The 20,795-nt window shown below is 40.1% G+C and overlaps 1 protein-coding gene across 4 annotated transcripts in view; it reads left to right on the forward strand.

The window, feature by feature from the left end:
• The first annotated feature begins 950 nt into the window (after window positions 1-950).
• TRUB1 (TruB pseudouridine synthase family member 1) overlaps window positions 951-20,795 on the forward strand; it is a 90,187-nt gene continuing 70,342 nt past the window's right edge. For all 4 annotated transcript variants that reach the window (XR_013543166.1, XM_078389596.1, XM_078389595.1 and 1 more), the window contains exon 1: window positions 951-4,614. Coding sequence is in view for 3 of the 4 variants with exons in the window: in XM_078389596.1 (XP_078245722.1) it covers window positions 4,425-4,614 (190 nt within the window). In the remaining variant the exon portion in view is untranslated. The remainder of the gene's footprint in view (window positions 4,615-20,795) is intronic.

Here is a 20,795-nt window from a genome sequence, read left to right on the forward strand (position 1 = left end):
TTTGTCCAAAGAAAGAGTGGGCACATAATAGACAGCCTGGGAAAGAGGTAACCGTGCTGACTATTTCGCTGTAATAAACTGACACAGTGAATGAGAGGCTGAGCCTTATAAATACGAGCAGTGGGTATTTCAATAAAGATGTAGATACAGTTTTTCCAAAGGATGGTGAAAGTGTAGTATGTTTAGGAGTTTTCAGAATTGGTTTTAAATTGACTGCCTGCACAACAGCCAAACCCAACATTTTGTGGCACCTTTCAAGTAAAAAGATGTATTTGATTGTAAGCTTCCATGGATTTACGCACCACTTCCTCAAATACACTGTGACCCATGAATGTGTACACTAAAATTAACTCTGTCAATTGTGCTTTCGCTTCTTTGAAAAAAATGTAAACACATGTATGGTCGTTAAACAATATAAATATAGAAAAAAAGTAACAGCCACCTTGGTTTGGTAATGCATGCAGAAACACACTGATGTTGCTGCCTCTCACAGTTTTGGGACGAGTTTTCACCTGGTTTTTGGACTGCCATTCTGAGTATCCGTGACTGTTGGCCTTACTAATTTGGAGTTGTAGTCTAAGCCAGTGGTTCTTAACCTTGGGTTACTCAGTTGTTTTTGGACTAAAACTCCGAGAAACCTCGACCAGCAGAGCTGCTGCTGAAGGCTTCTGGGAATAGTAGTCCAAGACCACCTAGGTTACCCAAGATTGGAGGCATTCTGGAGTGTGAGAAACGGCTGAATGAAGATCAGTCATTCTGTGAAAGAACAGCATGCAGAAAGGCAGATGGAGCGACGGACAAAGAGCGAAATCCGCAAAGCACTGCAAACTACAATTCCCACAAGCCCTTGCATGCGGTCGCCTGGGCAAAACAAGCGAGAAGACTACCGTCCCCACAGCTCTTTTCCCGCTCCCTCCTAGTTCGCTGAACTCGAGAGTAAGGCTCCTCTCTCCCTCCCCCCCCAAGCGTGGCTGCTGTCCTGCTGTCCGGAGCGGCTGTTTCTGCGGGGACCACGTGGAGCGCGAGCGTGGCGCGGGCTCCGAGGGGTTGCGCTTTTTGCTCCTGCAACTGCATGGCTTCCTTATGGCAGGGACGGCGACCAAAGCCTTATTACTGGATGCCCTCAGGGGCAAAGCTGCCGCCGCTAAGCTCTTGTCTTTCAATGGGTGGTTCGCTGTGGATAAGCTGAACCGGCTTAGGGACAAGCTCTTAGCAGGTACTGTTGGTTAAAGGGATTTGGGGGAGAGTGAAAGACTTGCTATTAGGAAGGGGTCAAGGGGTGGAAGGTGAAACCATTTTTTCGGTAATTAGTAACGTGGCGATCAGCTCGGGTTGGCTCGTTCTCGGCAAAGTGATGTGTGCTGGAAGCTCTGCAAATGTACGCGAAAGTGCTACTTTTTCTCCTAGATTATTTCCGACTCCCACTCCTGAGGGAGGTTGGGTTCTCCAGGTGTCTCCACGGTAGCCTTTTTCTTTTTCTGTGCGTCATGCTGTCTGGGACTCTTGGGAGCTGAAATCCAAACAGGTGAAGGGCCGGAGAACTGCTTATCCCACGCAAACTGAAGAGAAAAGGTGCTTGAGGGGAGACTGTTTGTTTGTTTGTTTGTTTGTTTGTTTGTTTGTTTTTTGATTTGATTTGATTTGATTTGTATCCCACCCATCTGGTCTGGTTGACCACTCTGGGTGGCTTCCAAAGAGGTACATACAATAAAACATACAACCAAACACATACAATAATAAAATGAATATTAAATGAAGGAAAGAAGAAAAAAGAGAAAAGGAAAAAAAAAGAATTAGATATTGACAGGAGGGAAGGCCTGAATGAATAACCATGTTTTTAGTTGGGTCTTTGAGACATGGAATTATGCAGGGGGTGGATAAAGTGGATAGAGGGAAGCTCTTTTCCCTCCCAGGCAGAACCAGGGGACATCACTCCAATTGAGTGTTGGGAGAGTGAGAACAGACAAAGGAAAATATTTCTTTACCCAGCGTGTTGTTAGTTTGTGGAACTCCTTGCCACAGCATGCGATGATTGCATTTGGTCTAGATGCCTTTCAAAGGGGATTGGGCAGATTCCTGGGGGGAAAGTCCATCGCAGGTTACAAGCCATGATGGGGATGTATAATCTCCAGGCTTAAAAGGAAGGTACCTCCAAATGCCAGATACAGGGGAGAGGTATCAGGAGACAGGTAGCTAGTTGTCTCATGTGCTCCCAGAGGCATCTGATGGGGCCACTGTGAGATACAGGGAGCGGGACTAGATGAGCTCTTGGCCTGATGCAGCAGGGCTCTTCTTATGTTCTAAGAATAAATATTTGCATAGTTTAGACTCCCAGTGTCTTCCACTGGAAGAAGAGCCCTACAGCTCAGAATGCGTCCAGCATGCTACTGAGAAAGAGCGGAGGATAAGTACAAGTAGCTCCAGAACTAATAAAGTGGTTGGGCCAAAGCCAAAAGGATGCTCAGCTGTGGACACATCTGGAAGTGAGAGGAAAGTCCGATGCTGCAAAGAAAAATACTGCATAGGAAGATGGAATGTAAGATCTATGAACCTTGGGAAGCTGGATGTGGTCAAACAAGAGGTGACAAAAATAAACATTGGCATCCTGGGCGTCAGTGAACTAAAATGGACAGGAATGGGTGAATTCAACTCAGATGATTATCATGTCTACTATTGCGGGCAAGAATCCCGTAGAAGGAATGGAGTAGCTCTCATTGTCAACAAAAGAATGGGAAAAGCTGTACTGGGATCCAATCTCAAAAGTGATAAAATGATTTCAATATGAATCCAAGGCAGACTTTTCAACATCACAGTAATCCAAGTTTATGCACCAACCACTGATGCTGCAGAGGCTGAAACTGACCATTTCTATGAAGACCTACAACACGTTCTAGAACTGACACAAAAGAATGATGTTCTTCTCCTTCTAGGGGACTGGAATGCTAGAGTAGGGAGTCAAGAGATAAAAAGAACAACAGGAAAGTTTGGCCTTGGAGTTCAAAACGAAGCAGGGCAAAGGCTAATAGAGTTTTGTCAAGAGAACAAGCTGGTAATCACAAAAACTTTTTTCCAACAACACAAGAGGTGACTCTACAAATGGACATCGTCAGATGGGCAATACCAAAATCGGATTGATTATATTCTGTGCAACCAAAGATGGAGATGCTGTATACAGTCAGCAAAAACAACACGTTGAGCTGATTGTGGCTCTGATCATCAGCTTCTCATAGCAAAATTCAAACTTAAACTGAAGAAAGTAGGAAAAACCACTGGGCTAGTTAGATATAATCTAAAGCAAATCCCTTATGAATCCACAGTGGAAGTGAAGAACAGATTTAAGGAACTCGATTTGGTGGACAGAGTGCCTAAAGAACTATGGATGGAGGCTCATAACGTTGTACAGGAGATAGCAACAAAAACCATGCCAAGGAAAAGGAAATGCATGAAAGCAAAATGACTGTCCAAGGAGGCCTTACAAATAGCAGAGAAGAGAAGGGAAGCAAAATGGAAGGGAGATAGGGAAAGTTACAGAAAATGGAATGCAGACTTCCAAAAAATAGCAAGGAGAGACAAGAGGGCCTTCTTAAATGAACAGTGCAAAGATACAGAGGAAAATAATAGAAAAGGAAAACCTAGAGATCTGTTCAAGAAAATTGGAGATATTAAAGGAACATTTCGTGCAAAGATGGGCATGAAAAAGGACAAAAATGGTAAGGACCTTACAGAAGCAGAAGACATTAACAAGAGGTGGCAAGAATACACAGAGGAATTATACCAGAAAGATTTGGATATCCCGGACAACCCAGATAGTGTGGTTGCTGACCTTGAGCCAGACATCCTGGAGAGTGAAGTCAAGTGGGCCTTAGAAAGCCTGGCTAACAACAAGGCCAGTGGAGGTGATGGCATTCCAGTTGAACTATTTAATATAGTTCAGCTATTTTATAAAATAGTTATATAAAATAATTGAACTAAAAGGCAGGAAGGAGAAGATCTTACTGGATAACTGGTTTGGATATAGCAAAACATGCTTGTTTAGAACAGCCACACCTGTGTGGCCAGGATGTTGTTCAACCAATGACAGTGGAAAAAGATGAAAAATCCTGTTAAGCAAAGAGCAACAGAATGCTTCAGAGTTTGGTTAAGATGGTTTCTGTGTTCACCGTGCCCAGCTGTCACCCTGCAGTCCTAAATTTCTCAAGCTTGTGCCCACAGGAATATTGAAGTACAGCTTGCATCATCCTGAGCTGGCATAGCCATTGGTGGCTGCAGATGTGTAGGCCAGATCCCCAGATGTTTACAAGATATTTACTAGAATTTCCATCATTCATTTGCCTTCTGATACCACAATTCCAACTATCCTAATTCAGAATTTCCTTCCTTCTTTGGAGTGAAATAGAATCAGTTGATTTAGTCATATTATTTTTATGCAGTCTGGTAGGAATGGCAGCTTGATGTACCGTGTTCATTATTTCTACATGCTTATATTAACTTCTTGTCCTCTGGGATCTTCTTTTTCTGAAGCTCGAATACCAAATCCTATGAAGGAAAAGAGCAATGAAATTTTAAAGATTGGACATGGTGGGACATTGGACAACAGTGCTTCAAGAGTACTAGGTAACTATTATATTAAGACATATAATCCACTTCATTGAAGTTTTGTTCATGTCCCTCAGAAATCTACACTCCCAAATTACAGCAAAGAAATTCACATTTCAGTGTTTATTCTCAGTCTATGGGAAGGAGCCATCCAGGAATGGGGTTAAACCTGTCACCGCCCAGGAAAGGCTGGAAAGTGAGTGTTGAAGAGTTTTATTACATCTGTCCATTTTAGTTCTTCCCTGTTTTCTTTCCTCTGCCTTGCACAGGACAGGCTTCCCTCCTCATGTTTTTTCTTAGATTCTGCCTTTCCCCCCCTTTTCCCTTTTTTTCTGCTTTCCACACTTGTTACTCTCTTCCTCTGTTTACCTTTCCTCATCACTCCTGTTGGGAGATCTTCTGGAAAGGCTACGAAAACAACCAAGGACTCAGAGAAGGTATTGAAACCCCCAGGTCTCAAGCGTGTTTTGGTCATTCAGGGTGGCCATGTTCTCCTTTCATTTTCCTCCAATAGTTGTTCAGAGGTGCAATTTTTTCTCTGTTATCTGCCAGCATTACTATCTCTTCTTCACAGTAGGCATCTGTCTCCAAAGCCAAGCACAGCCAACATCTCTCAGCCGAGGCATTTAACCCTGAGGGATGTGGACCAGATTACAGATTGGCTCAGGTTAGCCCCTTGGTGACTGAATCTTGTAGATTGTTCTAAAGCTGGCCTTAAAGAATACTGTAGTTAGATTTCCGTTGTACTGAGTTGGAATTAAGACTATTTCCCAGTACCCTTCACATGCAAGCCTCCTCTTTCTCCTCAGTTCTCACAGGGTGAGTATGGCTCTTTTATCCTCTCACCCACAACAAAAAAAGATTCCTTAGGGCAAACTGGTTTGAGGTGGAGCACTCCATGCATGGAACTGTTATATTTCATGGAGAGGAACAGGATACTATGCCAGGGATTTTAGAGATACTATCTGTACCGAGTAAAGTTCAGAGCTTTATAGGCAAATAAAGGGCTGTTGAAGGTGTTACTGATTGTTGTGAAAACAGGAAGCTAAAATAAGTTGTGCTTCCTGTTTTTTATGTGGCTCCCATAGTGTCCAGAGAAAACTTTGGAGGAGGAAACACTGTCTATTTTTTGCCTTATTCCAGATAATATCCAAAATGATACTCTGTTTCCTGTCAACAATTTCGTATATCATCTGTCAATGAGACATGGCCTGAATATTTTAGAACACTTTATGTTGGCTATTGCTTTCTTTCCAGGATAATAAGGGAACATGGCATTTCAGTCACAAAGCTTTGACTATATCTTGCATAGGTTGACAACCTCCAAAGATGGGATTTCATTGCCCTGGGGCCACGTTCTTTTGCTAAACATACAGTGAAAGTGACCTTTTTTTCTTAATAGTGACCTTTTTCTTTTAATAGTATACTTTCCCTTTTGTTTTAAGAACACATTGCTCATTCAATTTAGTGCTAATTGAGATTATTAATTGCTTCTTTCTTGCTTACAAGAAGAAATACCAATTTCAGTTGAAGGTAATAGTCCTTCTGTGGATAACATGATTGCTATCTGAAAGTGAAAATTCTTTCCATGGATTGTTATCTTTCATTTCAACTGTGTTTCTATGCCCATTTTTCCTGGGGTGAGCACCAGTTTGCCTTTGGGGTAATACCTGTATACAAATATATTATTAAACTGTGTCTCTTGGAAATAAAAGTAGTTCAGAGACAGAATTTATTGTTATTTAATTATTTGAAATATTTATATGCTGTGTTTCTCCTAAAGGATCCAAGGTGGCTTACAGTTTTAAAAGAAACAAAGTTAAAAGCTAAATAATCAATTTTGAATATATAAAACATCAAATATATTAAAACTCATAACAATAAGAATATTGAAAACACATTAAAACACAGACTAAAATGATCCTTTTAAAAATTATGTTGGTGAATCAGTAGTTTAAAGAAAAGCCTGCCTGAAGTGAAAGATCGTCTGCTTGCAGAAGAACAGCAAAGATGAGGCCAGCCTGGCCTCCCATGAGAAGGGAGTTCCAAAGTCTGAGAGCAGCAACAGCTAAGGCCGTCTCTGAATGAATGTAAAATAGGAATTGTTATTCCTAAATTTTAAACAAAAACACTGTATGATTGAGTAAGAGGCAGATGGTTGGTAAACTGGCAGATAATGACACACGTTTTAATTTGGCTAGGGTAAAGACTAACTGCTAGCTTTAAGGAAATGTTACTGTGTATGATTAATACTGTAGCTATTTGAGTTACTGTTCTGATGGTTGTTGTGGTTTTTTTTCGGGCTGTTTGGCCATGTTCTGGAAGTTTTTCGTCCTAATGTTTCTCCAGTCTCTGTGGCTGGCATCTTCAGAGTACAGGAGCTAGAATTCTGTCTGTGTTCTGGAATTCCAGCTCCTGTCCTCTGAAAATGCCAGCCATAGAGGGTGGTGGAATGTTACGAAGAAACACGACCAAGCAGCCTGAAATACCTACAACAACCATCAGATCTTGGCTCTGAAAGCCTTCAAGAACACATTACTCTTCTGATCTGGAAGAGTGAACTTTGCTGTGTCGAACTGGAATGTTATGGATAGAGCTGTGCACTTCGTATCCAGGGAATATCAATACAAAGGGCTGCCACCACGGTCCAGTCCCACCCCCTAGAACCAGCCCAGTCTACTTACCAGACTCCTTGGAGCAGTGACATCACACGAATTGCAGACATGGTCCCACCAGTGCTTTCCCGCCTCTCTCCACAGCTAACCACTCCAGCAAGGAGGTGGGAAGATGAGATTACTAATATATTTGTATATAAGTGTATCAGTGACTAGAGATGTGTACTTCATATTCATATCCAGGAGATACAGATATGAAGCGTGGCAGGACAGCTGCCATTGCTGTCCAGCCCCACCCCCTAGAACAAACCCAGTCCACTTACCAGGCTTATTGGTGTGTGCAACATCCCACCAATTGCAGACATAGTCCCGCTGGCACTTCCCAGCCTCTCCCCTCAGCCAAACAGGAAATATATGTGAGGGTTATCAGTGAGACAATAAGTTTGAATGCACCTAGGTAAAACATAAGATGCCCTTGGGGCATTCTACAGGGGATAAAAAATCCCCACCCCACAGTTGCAAGTATCAGATTATGCCAATGTATTGATATTTGTAAGGACAAACAAATAAATAAATTGAGTGCGTAACATCAAATCGATCCCAACTAATGGTAACACTTTCTATGGTTTTCTGGATAGAGAATACAAAAGTGGCTAGCCATTCTCTTTCTGTGGGCATTCTGGTACTGTGCAAGTTGCCCATGGCTACACAGGCCGGTTCTTCTTGTGGGAGGCACAGTGGAGAATTGAACTCCCAATTTCTGGTTCTGTAACCAGATAACTTAAACCACTGAGCTATCCAGCCAGCTAAATACATACATCCATATTTTCAAAAGGCACAGAGACCTTCAGATTTTTAAAATCATATTTTTAATTGGCCAGCATTGCTTAGTGGCTTTTATTATTCCCTTACAATTGTTTCTATGGAGAATATGGAGTGGATGTTTTCTCCTTTGGAGTCATTGCTTTCCACACACTGCAGACTGACAGTAGTTATTACAGAGTAAGGTGAAACTAGTACATTCATTTTTGAGGCACGCTTGGTTTCCACAGTTTCTGATGTCTGAATAGAGTTAAATAGGACTACGTCAAGAGTCAGCTACTTCCAGCATTGTATGAGCCTTTCCTTGTGTGCTATATGCAAAAAGCATTAGATGTAATACTTCTGCATTAAAATTGTTCCTTTAGTGTTAAACAGGAGGAATGCACCTAATCTTTGAAAAATAAAATTTAAAACAGAAAAAAATGTTACTTTTCAAATATTAATTTGATGGTCTGCTTGCCTTCCTCTTAATGCAAAAGTAGTGATTTTAATGTCAGTGCATTAAAATTAATGTGTTATTTCCAAGCTTTGGCAAAAAGGCAATTAACAACCATGGCACTAAGTATGTTGCAATGCCTTAACAAGGAAGATGAGTCAGAGCATTAGTGGTAAGTCATCAGTGCCCTTCTGAAGGAAGTCTTGATCCAGAGCAAGGACTTACTGTACTGGCCAGTAATGTTGTGTCAGTCTTAAGTCTTTGTTTTTCTTTTAGGTATTCCCGAGTGCCAGAGAATTGTGGGTGGGAGGAGGTCCCTTTCAATCAGTTAGTCCAGTATGAAGTGCATCCCTATCCCAGCTCCTATACATAAGACTTCAACCTCTTCCCCTAGAATTATGTGGCAGCTGGTGCTGCCAGTGGGTTCCTGTCCATGATGTGAGTATGCTGGGTAGCTTATTCTAGGCATAATAGTTACCAGGAATTCCAAAGCATTTTTGTATCTAGATGTTTTTAAAAACCAACTAAAGACATTGATGTTTCGGCAGGCCTTCCCCTCAGCCAATCATTAACTTCCGATCTCCCCTCTCTTCCCTCTTCCTAGTGTTTCTCCCACCTTGTCTAAAAATTTCCCTTTTTTACATAGAATTGTTTTTAACTATGTATATTGTTATATTCTGCTGTAAGTTGCCTAGAGTGGTCTTAATTGACTAGATAGGCGGGATATAAATAAAATAAATAAATAAATAATAAATGTTTGATTGTATGCCCCTTAGGATAGAGTTTTCTTATTCCACTGTAACCTTTCTATACAGAGCCATTATCTATACTGATGGTACAGTATAGATGGTAGTGAGATAGTAACAGAGAGTGATTCTAAGTGTAAGGATGACTTCTGAATTGTATATAGGACATAGTATTTTTAATATTCTAGGATTTCTATATTTGTCAGTCTTGGGTAAGTTGTTAACTGTTTACAGTTGAATAAGCTTTTGTCTTGATTTGAAGAAAAATAATATTGAGTTCCTATCTATTCTCTTCTTAAAATACAAGCCAAAATCAAAGTTTTAATTCTGTTTAAGTGGAATTATATTTATTTCTTTTAATTAACAATGGTCCGTTATACATACAAAGGAGAATTTTTTAACGTTATGTACACTGCTGTCAGTAGCCACACACTTGGAGGGTGTGGAGAAAGTGCAGTTAATGTGCATAGTGTTGGAGGAAGAACACATACGGTAACATACTGTAATCTCCATGAAGGTGCTGGACACAGCTGGATAACATGTTACACTTCTCTTTTGATATAGCGTATGGCATTGCTGGTATAAGATTAAAAGTGGCAGTTCTTGGCTATTTGGGAATGTCCTTGGTTAATTAAGATCTTAATTTGTTCATGTTGATAAATTTGTATGCTTGTTTACAAACATATGTACTGACAAAAAGGGGAAAGAAAATTCAGTTCTGCCAGTGCATTGGGAACAAAGAATATTTTAGCCCCTGAATGTTTGGGGAGAGTGTCAGAAGTGGTATACGTAGCAGCTTGGCAATGCAGTCTGATATAGAGTAGCTGTCAAAATTATAACCTGTTTAATTAATTGGCATTGTAATGTTAATAATTTAACAATGAGATTTGCATATGCCATATTTAAGAGTTAGAGTTTGTCTTTAAAACTGTCATATTTGCATTTGTGAAGATTAGAAATCATTTAAGATTTGGTTTCAAATTCCAGAGCTTGGATGCAGCCATTTACAAATAATTAATTGCTTTAATTTTTTTCTCCAGTAATAAAGTAGATGTTCCAGACAACCCAGATAGTGTGGTTGCTGACCTTGAGCCAGATATTCTGGAGAGTGAAGTCAAGTGGGCCTTAGAGAGCATGGCTAACAACAAGGCCAGTGGAAGTTATGGCATTCCAGTTGAACTATTTAAAATCTGTATTTATTTATTTATTTATTTATTTTATATCCTGCCTATCTGGTCGTGTCAGGACCACTCTAGGCGGCTAACAACATTAAAAGATAATACAAAAAATATACGTATAAAGACAATTTTACATACCAGTAATACTGAACAGAATGGGAAAGCTGAAGGGGGGGGGAAAGGGCGTCAGGAATTATCTGATGGGAAGGCCTGCCTAAACACCCATGTTTTAATTGATTTTTAAAAATACCCAGCGAGGGAGCCACGCGAATCTCAGGAGGTAGGTTGTTCCAGAGGCGAGGAGCCACCGCCGAGAAGGCCCGATTTCTTGTCTTAAAAGATGACATTGTTAAGGTGCTACACTCAATATGCCAGCAAGTTTCGAAAACTCAGCAGTGGCCAGAGGATTGGAAAAGATCAGTCTACATCCCAATCCTAAAGAAGGGCAGTGCCAAAGAATGCTCCAACTACCATACAATTGCACTCATTTCACACATTAGCAAGGTTATTCTCAAAATCCTAAAAGGTAGGCTTCAGCAGTATGTGGACTGAGAAGTACAAGCTGGATTTCGAAGGGGCAGAGGAACTAGAAACCAAATTGCTAACATGCGCTGGATTATGGAGAAAGCCAGAGAGTTCCAGAAAAAGATCTACTTCTGCTTCATTGACAATGCAAAAGCCTTTGACTGCGTGGACCACAGCAAATTATGGCGAGACATCACCTTGCCAACAAAAGTCTGAATAGTCAAAGCTATGGTTTTTCCTGTCGTGATGTATGGAAGTGAGAGCTGGACCATAAAGAAGGCTGACCGCCGAAGAATTGATGCCTTTGAATTGTGGTGCTGGAGGAGGCTCTTGAGAGTCCCCTGGACTGCAAGGAGATCAAACCTATCTGTTCTGAAGGAAATCAATCCTGAGTGCTCACTGGAAGGACAGATCCTGAAGCTTCAATACTTTGGCCATCTCATGAGAAGAGAAGACTCCCTGGAAAAGACCCTGATGTTGGGAAAATGTGAAGGCAAGAGGAGAAGGGGACGATGGAGGACGAGATGGTTGGACAGTGTCATTGAAGCTACCAACATGAATTTGACCCAACTCTGGGAGGCAGTGGAAGACAGGAGGGCCTGGCGTGCTCTGGTCCATGGGATCACGAAGAGTCGGACACGACTTAACTAAACAAATAACAGTAAAGTAAAAGTGTATTACAGTATGATTATAACTCGACAAGAAATAGCTTCACTCCTCTTACTCTATAACCTTTATGTCTGAGAAAGTGGTCTTGTCTGTGAAAGCTCACATTAAACTATAGCAGTTAGTTACAACATTTTGGCCTTATTTTTATTTTTCTTTAGTTTTCGGTCTAATGCTAGCACACAGCTACTTCTTCTGAAGTTAACAAGGATGTGACTAAATGCTGGTTTATATTGCTGCCCTGGGCTCATCTGTTGAAGTTGAAACAGCAGCAAAGAGCTTGTAGCATTAAGAGATTTAAAAATGTAATCGAAAGTAACTATTTTAGTTAATTCTGAGAAGCAGGAAGTTGAAGAGCTACTTTTTAAAAAGTACGTATAACTGTAATGTATCATTTTCTGTGCCTTGGACCTATAATTGTAATGTTCAAACCCCCTACTGGTTTGGGCACTTTTAATCCTGTAATTCTGCCTTGGGTGTTTGGGAAAAATTTGTGGGAGCAGAAGTCCTAAAAATGTGATACTGTAGTTCCATCCCCAGACTGTGCAAATACCATTCCACTAAATGGTTGAGAATTTGAAGGGAGGCACTAATATTTGTAGGCTAACTGGGGCTTATGTGACTCCCAGGAGTGTCACTGATATGCTAGCAACAATGAGAAATAGGTGAATTGGGCATTTGATCTTGAAGGTTGTCATCTCCCGAGAGATAGATTTTATTGAAATGTCACTTGGATAACATCAGTGCCAAACGCCCAGTGGCTGCTCAGGGAAGGAATGAAAAAGATATAGCGAACAAGGGAGGTTTTAGTTTGCTGTGGTCTTGAACAACTTTGGTTCTTTATAATCAATTAAATTCCCAGGGCCCCCCAAATGAACATTGAAAGCCATTTTAATTAATTGTCCAGAATGGAATTGTCTTGTTCTACTGTGCGACACAGCTTTGCCAGCAAAGAAGCTCTTGTTTTTCCATGTTGCCAGTTTATGGGTTTTGAGGGGTATTCCTTTCCAGTTGCTTGTTCCATGTTTTGAAAGCCACATACGAAGCTCCTGTATACTGAGACCATCAGTCCATATAGCATAACGTTACTGTGACTGGTGGTCAGTGGTCCAAGGTTTCAAGCAGGATTGCTTAGCATGGAGATTCCCGATATCGGTGTGTGATCTCCCATCCAAGTAGTGACCATGGCTAGCTTCTGAAATTACACAAGATTTGACTGTGCAGTGGTACCCAGTTCTAGATTTAAGATGCCTTCCATGCTTGACAAGATACATTTGTATTTGGTATTCAGGCTTACATAATCAAACAAAAGGAAAAGTTATTGATCCTGAAGCCAGGAGCCATTTCATGCATGGTAATCAAATGGGTGATGTGTGGAAGCAGGAATTTCTGATGAGCAGCTTTCATACCTGAAATCCCCGCTTGTATGGAGCTTCCACTAATTCTCATCTGTACACTGCACAATGGAAGCAATGTGGAATCTCCTTCTTCAAAAAACTTAGCATATGTAAGCAAAGAACATATGATGTGGCAAACAGAATAAATGAGACATATCTTATTATTTTTTTCCCTTGTGCCTTAATATATTATACCTTCATTTTATACCTAAACATGCTTCTCCAAAGACAGCTACTTATACTGATCCCTAAATTACTTAATGTCTCTCTGATGCAGGGACTACAAAAGGTGTGAATAACTACCTCCCCAAATTCAAAACTCTGCAACAGCACCAGCTGTGAAACTGAGCAAAAGTGATAAGAAATCAAAACTTCTGAATGTCTTCTGTTTTCATTTTTGTGGACGCAAGATGTCCACTGTCATTTTTTGTCAGTACCAAGGAGCTGTGATGAAGCAAACTTGGATGTTATCTTTGCTGTTTCCAGTGGAGCAGGGGCTACGGCCAATTCAATTGTTATTAGCCTAGGAATGATCCTGATTTGTTTTGACCCCCTTGGTTCTACTTTGGCCTGAGGAACCAGCCTGGAATATTTTGTTGCGCTTGAGAGGATAAATTCAGGAAAAATGAGATTTTCTGAAGCAAATATAGATTAACTTAGGTTTTGTGAAGTCCCGCATGGTTCACTGATATTGACAAGCAATGTGCAAAAGTATAAGGAGTGCCACATCTCTGGCCCTGCATGTGCATTGTTTCTTAAAATGGTAAAGATGAATCAGTGTAAATTGGATCGAGACCACTATCTTCAGCAATGCAGATGGAACTGGCAGGCATTCATATAGTGCAACCTATCTTCTCACTGGAGTCCCAGTGAGTTTTCAGAAATCTAAGTTTCACAAAGGAATAATTCACATTATGGCTGCCGCTGAGTAACTGTCCATAGCACTTCAGCCTTGACCAGTCAATTGTGCAACTATGGGGAAGTGATACACCTCAGTGAACAAATTTTCATTAACTGGAAGAATAAGAACAGTGTAATTCACTAATATTTTAGTAGTTGAGAGAGGAGAAGATTTTGTGCCCTTCTGCCTTCCCCTGCAGGTGAAGAGAGTTTGCGGTTCACATCTGTAGCAGGCATAACTTGCCATTGATATAGTGGCAAATAATAGTTTGCCACTAATTGGAAGCAGAAGGTTCTAATTTTCTCTCACATAAAAGAGAAGGAAAGGAGGGAACAGATAAGGCCGACTTTCCCTACTACCCTTGAAGGTAATGGAAAACTTTTCAGCCACAGAGACTGGCAAAACATTAGGAAGTAAAACCTCCAGAAAACGGCTAAACAGCTCGAAAAACCTACAACAACCATTGGATCCCGGCTGTGAAAGCCTTCAAAAATACATTAATGGAAAACTGTTTTGCTGTTAAAGGCCAATGTAACTATTGAATGATGGATAAATACAATGAAGAGCAAGCATAATGAATTGATCCAAGGCCAGTTCTGACACTAACAGTAATGTTAACATTTGCAAAAAATAAAAAATGAATAGAAATCTGATCTTAACACAATTATTGAAGCTGGGTATTCTGCTTTTATACAACCTTATATTCTTCGTTGGTTATCAGCCCCTTTTGACTGCAATTGTCAATGTCTCTCTCTGATCTCTGGAATTACCAATCAAAAGGTGGTGGAACTCTCCCCTGAAGATTCTCTTTTAAAATCTAAGTTTTCCTAACTTCTTTCCTGGAAGTTACCCTGTGAATTGTTCCAGTTTCAAAATTAGAGGTGCACATTCAGGGTCAAATTTTCTGGCTGTGTGGAGAATAAAAATCTGATAGTGTTTCAGCAGTGGCAATACAATTACAGCATCTTGCAGCAGGAAAAAAATAGTGCTGTGTTAGTACAAATTCAGCTGAGATATGTAATGTTGCACAGTATTAACTTGACATGTTAGCTGTTCATTAAGTTTGAATTTTCTCTTTTGGCTATAATTTCCTCTTGGCTTCCAGATTTTGCCCTTTAGGTTTGAATTATTGAATGCTTTAGTTTCGTTATCTGAGCTGCTTCTTGTAAAGTAACATAATAATTCATTTCATCGTGTAGTTGACATGGACAAATTCTTATGTACAGTACACTCTTTTCCCATCTTAACCATGTAGAAAGGTGACCATATTTTGAGACTGTGTCTTTTACAATATCAAGCTTGATAGGACTCCTAAAGAATTTTAAAAGCTCTTGTAAGAATAAACAATAATAAAACACATTTATTTCATAGGAGCTAATAGTATGATATGCTAATAAATAAATTGTCTTGGAATCATGTCCTTTTATCTTTATCTGTAACTATTTATTTATCAAGTATGGATGGAAGAAATCTAAAAGCTGTATCTGTCTGAACACCACATCTATCCTCAGCTTCACCGGAGAAAATAATAGGTACGTTTCAGAATACTGGTTACAGGAAAGAATGCTGAAAGAAAGGATTCCTCTTCACTTCTGCAACCCCCAGCACCATTTTTCATACTTTCTATAAGATCCTCTGACTCTCTGGTACAGCTTGGGGTAGGGACAAAAAGGCACTTAGGCTGGATCACAGTCCCTTGTGTGACTGAAAGGTACACAACATAAATGCATTCAACCTCCTCTAATTATACTGGATTCCCTAAATCAGTATAATGTAAACAAAGTGACTTGCAGATTAATCAAAACATCTTCTGATTAGTCTGCAAGTCACTTTGTATGCATGAAGGCTTTTTTCTTAGAGGTGGCACCTACTCCCTCATCTGTGCTTTATGTCACCCTTTAAGCATCTATGGACAACATATTTGTTTACAGAAAATCTCCCTGGTTGGTAATAATAATGGCCACTGAGTATGGATAGTGGTTGTTGGATAAATAAAAATTATCTCAAGTTGTTTTATATTATATACTATAAGTTGTTTTTATATCTTCCTGTTTTGTCGTGTTAATGTAAATGCCTCAGATTGTATTCTAATCAAGTTGTTTTGTAATATTACTATTTACTACTGCTACAGGATAATAGCACAAATCCTCTTGCCTAGTTATGCTGGCATAATACAGTCTAACTTTTGGAGATGAATTACTTTAAGAAATCACTGTATATATTATCTGTTGTATACTGAGTTGAGTAACTGAGCATGCAACTCATAGTTTCTACAGTGATTTTTTAAAAAACTTAGACCAGTTTGCCTCCAAAAGTTTCACCATTTGCATAGCTATACAAAAGATTGTTGGCCAGTTACAAATTTAGGCAGTTATTACATCCAACTCCTAATATGACCACTGCATTTTAAAAAATGTTCTGATCCTTTCACACAAAAGCTGTTACCAGTTTTCAGAAGCATTTAACAAAGATAAATTCCATCTACTGCATTAGGAGACAATTTTGCAGCTTCTCTTTGAACCAAAGTGCTCTGAAAAGTTCAGAACCTTCACTTTCTTTTGCATCATAGAGTCATTGAGTTGGAAACGCTCTTTCAGCTCATTGGATTCAGATCTTTGCCAGTGCAGGAAGTCCATTTTATATGTGGGCAACAAAGAGCTCTTATATGATATTGAACTGTCACTTACAGTAATCCTGGTCACCACAGCCAGTGATGAAGGTGTGACAGTTTGATTGAATAGCTTCCTAAAGGTGCATTTTAGCCAATCATCCTTCAGGAAGAGTGACCAGTCATGAGAGGGTGGGAGATTTGGAAGTCTGGAAATGGCAATTGAGCTGTGAAAGGGGTTTGATAGGATTAGGCTGGTAGATATCATCTTGGATTTGCCGAATGTGATGAAAAAGAAATAGGAAGGAGCTGGTGTGGTGATGCTCTTAAAGTGAAAGGTAATGAGATTTGTCCTCTAGAAATAAAATAATTTCAGTGACCTATCTGTTGGATTAGAACCAATAGATACTGAACTGCCTGCAAGTTTTTCTTTCAATCCTCATGATGGTTGTTGTGGTGATTACTCTGCTTTGGCTCAGGTAGAAGATTATTGGCATGTACCAATGAGAGCTGTTGGGAGGCGGAGCCAGAGAAACTAGAAGGGAGGGGTGAGTCAGAGTCTAGGGAGTTCAGTCAGAGACAGATTTTTGAGGCGAAATAGTTTGGGTTTGAGGCAGAGAGAGAATTTAAGGAGTGAATAGTCAGAGTGTTATCTGTATTAAGATCGTAGTTGTTTAGTCATGTCCGACTTTTCGTGACCCCATGGACCAGAGCATGCCAGGCCCTCCTTTCTTCCACTGTTTCCCAGAGTTGTGTCAAATCCATGTTGGTAGCTTTGATGACACTGTCCAACCATCTCATCCTCTGTCGTCCCCTTCTCCTCCTGCCTTCACACTTTCCTAACATCAAGGTCTTTTCCAAGGAGTCTTCTCTTCTCATGAGATGGCCAAAGTACTGGAGCCTCAGCTTCAGGATCTGTCCTTCCAGTGAGCACTCAGGGTTGATTTCCATTAGAATTGATAGGTTTGTTTTCCTTGCAGTCCAGGGGACTCTCAAGAGCCTCCTCCAGCACCACAATTCAAAGGCATCAATTCTTTGGCGGTCAGCTTTCTTGTATTAAGATAGAAAAGGTTAAAGGAAACTACCGAAACTTTATGTAACTTTAAGAATGTGCTTAAGAATTATTCCTGAAACAACTTGTAATCTGTTTCAAAGTTAAGTACTGAATGGACCTCAGTCTTTCATAGGAAACGTTGGTAAAGAGATCAACTGGTGGCAGCGAGATAAAGGACATGTTGGGATACTCGCGTGAGCTCTTTGTGTAGTGAAACAAGCAGGGCCACGTGAGTAAATGTCACAGTTGTATATAAAGTTGAGTGCCTAGAACTAGAAAAACTGCTAGGCTTTAACTCTCTCTCAGTGATTTAATATAAAATCACCCTTTCAGGTTTCAGCTAGTGCCTCAGCATGCATTTAACCTCTAATGCATGGGATCTTCAGTTCAGGGTGCCCCAAGGGTTTAAAGATTATCAGCGTTAGTCTAAAGATTATATTTCCATCAATGCTACTAATATAAACAGTCTTGTAAAATGTAGAAAGCATGTAATTTAATCACCTCTTTCTCAGTTATGTTGTCTCATTCCTGTCACAGTGGATTCTTGGGATTTGCAATCCCACATCTGGAGGTATGCGTCAGAGAGCTTACCTTGGTTCTGTGTGACAGTACTGGTATAAAGAAGAGTTGGGATCATTATGTGTATGTAGCTGCATCGTGCATCATATCCAACTAGCATGCTCAAGGAACTTTCTCCCTTCTAGTTTATGTCAACAAGCACCCATGCAAGCTTTCCGAGATAGCTGCCTTCTGCATGCCTCATAGCGTATGGGCGCATCTTGGAAGTTGGTGTGTCTCTTGTAACCACAAGTTTTTTATACAACTGATATAACTGATAATTTAGGAGTTCAGGAATTTGGCCTCCTTGCCACTGGAATGAGCATCTACTAGTAATTCAAGGGGAAAACAAGATTTCCCGTGGTTCTTCTTTTTATTGAGAGGTGTTACACCCAGCTTGCTACCTGGTACCCTCTGTCATTATGACAAGGATTGTTAAAAGGTCTGTTCCTCATAACAGACCTTTATTACTTTCAGTTATTGTGTATGCTAAGTAGCATGGAGCCTTTTATGGACGCAAGAGGCAGAGTAACTTTCCAGTCACTGACAAAGTGCCACTAAAAAAAGCCTTCCCAATAAATAATGTAGCCTGGTTGTGGTCTTAAACACTTAGAAGCATCTACCATATGAAGTTCTGCTTTATGACTCTATGGCACAGCTCATTGGTGGCTACTAGACAGAGAGCCTGGATACTCCTAACATGTTTGCGCTCTGTATGTTAAGTATTTCAGGCAAGGGCAGACATCCACTCTCTAGTAGAATCAGGAATTAGCAGCATTCTAGGGCGAACTCCAATGTATGCTTCAGTCCTTTGTCTTCATCCCACAGCCACATCTTAGCTATTATTGGGCGATAGGTTAGTCATATATTGGCACAGCATAAAAGAAACATGTTCTTCCAAGTATTGCTAATAAGGCTGATAGTCCAAACAAAAACTAGACCTCGGATCAGCACCAAATTTGCCATGAATGCAGCAAGAAGTCTGCACTTGTTCTTTGCCAAACTTGGGTATATTTGGGCAAAGGATTCTCAAATAGTGAATTTTTTAAAAGCAACACTGTTTTTATCCCATACAGATGCATGCAACTTTCAGTTACAGCTTTTTGGAAAAAATGAAATACAATAACAAGACAAAATTTGCATACCTAAAAAAAGACATCCTTTTTGCCACTTTTTTCATTTAGAATGACTGAGCCACTCATGACTCTAAACTATCGTAAACCTCTGAATTAGTCCTAATAAAACTTGAAAGCCTCTGAAATCACTGCTTTTTCTATTACTGTACTTGGTAAGATTCTAGAGGGAGCTGTTTGCATTCCATAGGATTTTGACCAATCCGAATGTATCTGGAATCAGCCCACAGAGCAGTCACTTTTAACTGCTAGGGCCTTGAATGTGAAAGAAAGCATTTAATTTCTTCCTGGCCACACATTCTTGCCTGTGGAAATGTTTAAAACAATATTTTTTAAGGCAAAAAACAGTAATTTCATAGCTTAAATGAGTTAGTTGTTTTTTGCCTTTTTGACTGGTGATGTCAAAACAAGCATTATCTATTTTACTTAAAAATTTACTCAGTTCACTTATAAGTTCACGGATCCGCATAATTTCATATGATTTTTAGATTTATCCTCCCTAAACCACTATCAGATCATAGATGCCATTTGCACCCACAGAATACACCACATAAATTATGGGTCCTTCCGTGCATGATTTTGCAGTGATGAAAAAAATATGGAGATGATGCATGGATCCTCATGATTATTCTGCAGGATCATCCCAAAACCACTGTTCAGTCATAAGCCCCATTTGTGTCCATAGATTACAACAAACGAAATCATGGGTCCCTCAGTGCATGGGGGGACTCACTGAACAATTATCATCTTAGGACTGCAGAGCTGGAAGGGATCATATGGATCATCAAATCCAGCCCCTGTTAAGGAGACACAGTGGGGGACTGAACTCCCAACTTGTGCTTTGCAGCCAAAGATTTAAACCACTGAGCTATCCAGCAGCTCTTGAATCCACATGATTTTTACATATGACCTTCCCAAACAGCTATCCAGTCATATGGCCCATCTGTTCCCACAGACTACGGCACAGAAATCATGGATCCCCTAGCATGTGGTTTTCCAGTGGTGCAAAAACATGGATCTGGTGCATGACTTCTCGTGGCTCTACATGATTTTTAACAACATTCAAACCACTGTCCAGTCGTAGGCCCCATTTGTGCTCAAAGGTTACAACATAGAAATGACTCCAGACACATTTTGATTGGTCAGAATGCTATTTTATGCAAATAGCTTAGTTGCTTAGAATGTTCACATTTCTATTATATATGCATGGTAGGACAGACTCAGGTTATTCATTTGACTTGACTTGATTGATCGTCCACTTTTTTGCTTTTCTGTCTATCTTTAGTATGTCTACAAACACATTTTAAATAACTTGATTTTTATCCCTGTCTTTCTTCATTATCTTCCTTTCACAGAGTATGCATGATTTTGACCTTCGTTTCCAGTGACATTCTTTGCTAACTCCAACCTCTTCCTTTTTTTATTATTTCAAAAAGCAAAGGGACATCTTTTGGAAAACATTTACACAGCGTATCCAGAGGGATCTTGGTTCAATTTAGCTTTTCTTCCTCAGCTTGCCTAACTCAGAGAAATGGATATGAAATTGGAACATAGCTTTCC

This window comes from Pogona vitticeps, chromosome 3 (assembly GCF_051106095.1).
Source record: "Pogona vitticeps strain Pit_001003342236 chromosome 3, PviZW2.1, whole genome shotgun sequence".
Taxonomy (NCBI): Eukaryota; Metazoa; Chordata; class Lepidosauria; order Squamata; family Agamidae; genus Pogona; species Pogona vitticeps.